Source organism: Terrapene carolina, unplaced genomic scaffold (genome assembly GCF_002925995.2).
Source record: "Terrapene carolina triunguis isolate 2854851 unplaced genomic scaffold, T_m_triunguis-2.0 Scaffold604, whole genome shotgun sequence".
Classification (NCBI taxonomy): domain Eukaryota; kingdom Metazoa; phylum Chordata; order Testudines; family Emydidae; genus Terrapene; species Terrapene triunguis.
The window spans coordinates 125158-131036 of NW_020664955.1; the positions used below are offsets into that span (position 1 = coordinate 125158).

Here is a 5879-nt window from a genome sequence, read left to right on the forward strand (position 1 = left end):
AGGGTCTTTGCTGCCAGTGCTGTAACTTCCAGCTCTGGGGCAGCGATCTGAGTGCCAGTGTGACTCAGCCCCTTGTCAGGTGAAATCCAGCCGCTGAGGCCCCAGCTCTCTCTGGGTCCAGGGAAGACCCTGGCAGCTGCCCTTCTTACATTACCTCTTCTGCCGGGACCCACACACTCCTGCCCCCCCGGGTCCGTGCCTCCCTCCCTCCCTCTCTTCATGGCACTTTCTACCCACTTTGCATTCCCAGCGTGAGCAGCTACGACCGCAGCCAGCCCTACACCACTGAGTGGTCGGACGACGAAGGCGGCAACTCCTTCAGTGCCAGCGAGGCCAATGGCGGCGCCAACCCCTTTGAGGAGGAGCCAGTGGGGAAGGGAATGCGCGTGCGAGCTCTGTATGACTATGACGGGCAGGAGCAGGATGAGCTGAGCTTCAAAGCGGGTATGGCACAGGGCACGTCCGGCAACTGGCGCTAGGCCCCGGCACAGCAGAGGTTGCGGCAGGGGGACTGTGACTGGGGTGGGGGAAAGGAGGGGAGAGCTGGCCCTTTTAAGAGGTATCTGCCCAGCCGGGGATCTGGGGCTACATGAGAGGGTTTTTGTTGTTTTGTGAAAGTTTGAGTTAACTCAGTGGCACTATGTCTGACTTATCCAAGCCCCCCCAATGTTTACCCTGAACATATGGGGAAGTGGGGAGGTTTCTGGCTCCTCATACACTTATATAACACAAACAAGGCATGGCCGGTTTTGCTCCAATTTTGCAGAAACCTCTCACCCCTGGCCTGAGCCTGGAACACGTCCATCCAGTGGGAGTCACTTTGGGAACATTACGAGTTAACTCGGGTGGTACAGAACAGAAGTTGGGACACAACACACACATCCATAGACTCCACTTTTTCAATCTCTATTACATGTCCCCTTCCAGTAGCTGGATAAGTACTTTCCGCTGCTGTCAGCCAATGGAGTTACTCCTTCAGCTCGAGTGGCAGAGTGCCAGACTGTAAATTCAAGGTTCAGGCCACTCTAACCACCCATGGTGTGTGCATTCAGGGTAAGAGGGCCACAGGCGGACTGGCAATGAATTCTTTATTTCTGCTTTTTGCCTCAGGCGACGAATTAACCAAATTAGGTGAAGAAGATGAACAAGGATGGTGCAAAGGGCGTCTAGACAATGGGCAACTCGGCCTTTACCCAGCCAACTATGTGGAGTCTATCTAACCTCGTGGTGTTCTCGTCATTGCTGTCTAAAAATAAACAAACCCTCCGTCGTCTTCATTTCTCTACACCAGCCAACCAGCTATCTTGCCGTCTGGTCACTCACGCTGCACCATTAGAGATTCAAACATATTTTCCAACCAAGCTTTTATTTTTTTAAGAGCGGTCTCAGAAGAATATTTTGCATACTGGCTTTTCTTCCTCTTCTTCTTCTAAGATAATGTGAAGTGAAAGGTCGACGTTGTCTGTCCTTTTTTTTTTTTTTCAAAGCAAAAAGCCAATACCTCAAGATTTTAAAGCCCAACCAATGAGGTCATTTCCAGGGCTTCTGATTGGTTGGCTTTTAAGGCTATTGTAATCATAAGCCCGCCTTCCCATTGGCTGGAACTGTTCCGAAACACACGGCGCGTCAACTGCTGGGACCGGTCAAATTTGCCCTATTTGAACATAACCAAATTAAAATGGGAGGAAATGGAATTTATCCCCTTTTATTTATGTATAGATTTTTATACTCACCCTCCCTAAGCATTGTCTTTCCAATTTCTCTGTCTTTGCGGGAGGACGGGGGGAAAAGTATCTCCCTACCTATCCTTTGCCCTCTCCCATTCATCTCAAACCACATCCATGTACCGTACATCTCCCATCCAGCTGAACACCCTGAGACTTTGAGTTGGGCAAGGATTAGGGCTCATTGATGTCTTGCAAGCAGGAATGGTTGCCTGTAAATTAAAGGAAGATTCCTCATCCCAGTGAAAGCTTTGGGGACCTTCCCTTTTTATTTTTAGAGTATGGTCTTCCCCTCTTCCTCCTCCAATCAGACATCATCATGGTGTGGTCACTGGTATCGTATTGTCATCCTGGACCCAGCAAAGGCTTATTTCCAATGCTCTTCAGTGACATTACATCACTTCCTCAGTCCAGGTTCCCAGCAAGGCTGTACAAGTTCTCTGGTCCGAGACAGGAATGCCTCTGTGTCTGGCAGCACCTGGACATGCTGGAGCAAAGGCACCCATGGACCCTGAACCACAATGTGGACTCCTGCTCCCTTTTCAGGAGATGCTTGGTACACCGCTGTGGTGTGGAGAGCCATGTAGGCCTGTGAAAGCTAATGGAGGCCTGCACTCTGTGAGGGAGCGAACTGGGCCTTGAAATGCATCACCTCTTCTTTGGAGATTTGCAACGCTGCTCCACCGCTGTTGGAAACCTCTTCGTAACAGTGATAGGAGCTAGGGTGATTCAGGGTGCCAGGCTGGGATGAATCTTAGGCCTGGCTCAAGACCTCCTTCCTGGGAAAGGAATCTCACCAGGGACCATCAGGGGGACTATTTTTCTGCCACTGAACTAAGGTGGGACCAGACTTCAATGTCCCATTCTTTGCACTGGAATGCGGTGGAGATTTATGTTTATTCCAACCAGATGTGGATGGGTGCAGGAGATTCCCTTTACATGTGCAGGCTTTCTCCCCCAGCCACCTGATGGATGGTGCAGGGGACATGGAGAGGAGTCGCCTGGCATTCGGACTGGGTGCCTAGCGTGGGAGATGCTCCAGGCCACCACCCTGCCTAGGAAGAGTCACAGGTGAGAAGCAGTAAATGAAGCCTGCACTAGTGTCAGACAGGAGAGGGTCCCTCCTTTAGGCGGTGGCAACAAGGCTAAGAAGAACTCATCTGCATAGCTTTGTGCACCTGGTGTGGGCTCTGAACACCGCTTCCAAGAGGAGAGACTGGATTGGTGCGTATGGAATGGATTCTGAGCCTGGAGCCCAACCGGTGTAAGGGTGGGGATAGGTGCTGACGCTGCAACACAGAGGAAAGACAGCTATCAATCAAGCTGCTGTGTCCCTTCCCCAATGAGAATGGGTGTCCTCCAGCCCCATTCATGGCCCCAAGTCCTGTCGTGAGCACCCTGGAGGGACTGTGAATAGGATTCCCCAGCAGCTGCTCTGCACCTTCCTCATGAAAGGCATTTTCACCCCATAGGCCCTGCTGATCACACATGACCTGTCCCCTGACTTCCAAGCCAAGCCTGCACTTCTGCTTGCCAGCAGTCTAGCTGTGGGTGCTCCATTGTAGCCAGCATGCAATTCACCCCTGTGCAACTCCATTGACCTCAGTGAGCTTAAGCGGGGGTGGATTGGACCCTGAGACTTTCCTGAGCCATGATAATAGCAGCGGGGCATTCTGCATCAGCCCCGAGAGAAGGAAATAAAGCGTGTAGGACCCAATTCCAATCTCAGTTTCACTGGTGTAAATCTGGAGTAACTCTGCCCGAGTCCCAGAGGTTTTACTCTGGATTTAGATCAGCATCAGGCCTAAAGGCAGTGGTGTGGGAACCAAAGAGTAAATGTCAAATGGAAGAGAACGTCAAAGCAAAATCTGTCTGGAGTAAAACACCAGGGTCTCCTCGCGGAGAATAAAAGAGGATGGGGATTGGTGTTTACTCTGATCCATGGAGGAAAGGGGCCATTACATTGCTTGCCAAGCCCAGCCCTCCTAGCGCTAATCATGCCTGTGGCTTCTTCCATCAGTGGCAGATGGAAAGTCCTCACAAGGGCACAAAGGCGGCATCCCAGGGCTATGAAAAAACAATCCCTTTGTCAAATGCTACATAGAGCTGCAGCAGCTCAGCTTTTTAACCCCCCACAAGCCAGGATAGCAAAGTGAGGACCGTGGGAGAAAGGGACACTTGCTTTTACTTCTGCTTCAATCGGGTAGGGGATGTGAATACTGGCTGGTATCCCATGGCAAATAGAGCCTTTGTTAGAACGTCTTCCTCACATGCGTCTGATGAAGTGGGTCTTCACCCATGAAAGCTTATGCTCCAATACATCTGTTAGTCTTAAAGGTGCCACAGGACTCTCTGTTGCTTCCTTGGTAGGTTTTGCTAGAGACAAGCAGGCAGGAGCTGTTCAAAGGGTCAAGCGTCCTCTGGAAAACAGGGATGGCCATTCCCCAGTGGCTTTGGCCTGAAGACTGAGATAACACAACAACCTGTTGTCCGTGGGAGAGGTCACCAGAAGACTAAACCACCACACAGCTACTCATGTTGTCATCACTAGCTGTTGCACTAGAGACACGCCTGAGCCTATAACCCTATGTCCAAACAATGCAGGTCTGAGTTCCATCTGTATTTGTTATTTCATAGCCCTGGGATGCTTTGTAAGTGGGGCCGATCAGCAAGCCCACGCTGGAAGGAGCAGCTTTCCTGATCACGATGGGAGAGTGTTGCTCAGTAGGCTCACAACATAACCCAACCCAAAACCTTCCCAGGAGAGAAGCTGGCAAAAGCAAACCTAGTTATCCAAGCTGTTTCCTCCTGTTGGCAATGAAGTTGGGTCACTTGTCATCCAACCACATATTTCCTTTCCTAATCCCTGGGTGAGCCTCAGGCTGGTTCCATCAATGCCGAATGCAAAGATGGGCCATTCAGGATATTCCGAGCCAGAATTTAGCAAGATACATCATCTCCCCGGCCTCCCGCCTACTCAGGACAAAAAGATATTGGCTGGTAGAGATTCATATGACAACTCTCATGAGGCAGGTCTTGAGAAGCCTCTTCCTGCCCCGAGTGTAAGTGAATGGGGCTAAACACTCCATTGCCCCTACACGGCAAGAGCAGCCCTTCATGAGTCATAGCTGAGTCATGGCTCACCCTGCCTGCCCCTTTTCCAGCAGGCTCCACCTCCTCTCAGCATCTGGCTACCGTGCTCCTTAAGCAGCCTCCACCGGGGCAGCTTGTGTCTTGGAGGTGCAGAAAAAACAACAAAGAACATTTGATATAGCTGATTCAAATTTCATATGGCCCACGGGCGCATATGGGTAACAGGTTATCTGCCATTCCTTGCAGTTCAGGAGAAAAGATCCCCCTGATTTTTCCATAGGAAGCCACAGATCATTGCTTATTTATCCGCCATCATCTTCAAATTCATCAGCCACCTCCCCTCCACGTCCTCCTCCTCCTCCTTAATCTGTTTAGTTCATGAATTATTGACTCCAGTGACCAAGTGTTCTTCCCGCCCGAATAAATGTGCTGCATACTGGATAACATAGACAAGACCTCTCCAACCTTCAGCTCTATTTCTTCCATTAGTTAACAAACTAACAAACAAACAAGAAAAGTCAAGAAAATGCTGTCGTCTCAGCACTGCACCTGTTTTTTGTACATTGATTGTGTAATTTAAAAAAGATCTATATATATATACATATATATATATATATATTGTGATTGTATTACTGTGGATACGACAAAAACAAAACGAGTAACTGAGCTATGTAATTGTTATATGGATTTTAACCCTCCTTTGAGTCTTGTGCTCGAATATCTCCCGGTGTAGATGTAACTGTCACCTTTACCAGATGAGCATTACTTTGGGGTTTGGCTTGTAGCAGGCAGTGGGTATAGGGAGTAAGAGCAGGGATATTTCTCAAGCGCCAGCGTGGCGGGGGAGAGGGGGCACTTAGTGCACTTCCTGCACAGGAAGTATGATGCCTCCCTCTCCCCCATGCCTTCCACCTCCACCCATTGCATGCCAAGTTATCGCTGCACCTGAAGGAGGCGTAACAGGCCCTGTTGTGTTCATCCAGAGAAGCTTGAGAATCCAGGGGCCTGGTTTTCAGAAGCCTTGAGCACTTGCTGACTTCATCTGGAGTTGTGGGGGCTCAG

At 50.0% G+C, this 5879-nt stretch overlaps 1 protein-coding gene across 1 annotated transcript in view; it reads left to right on the forward strand.

The window, feature by feature from the left end:
* The window catches only part of PACSIN1 (protein kinase C and casein kinase substrate in neurons 1), a 35795-nt gene extending 32635 nt beyond the window's left edge, over positions 1-3160 (forward strand). The window contains exons 9-10 of the mRNA XM_024200213.3: positions 251-444; positions 1111-3160. Coding sequence (XP_024055981.2) covers positions 251-444; positions 1111-1220 — 304 coding nt within the window. The 3' untranslated portion in view covers positions 1221-3160. The remainder of the gene's footprint in view (positions 1-250; positions 445-1110) is intronic.
* Positions 3161-5879: the final 2719 nt, after the last annotated feature.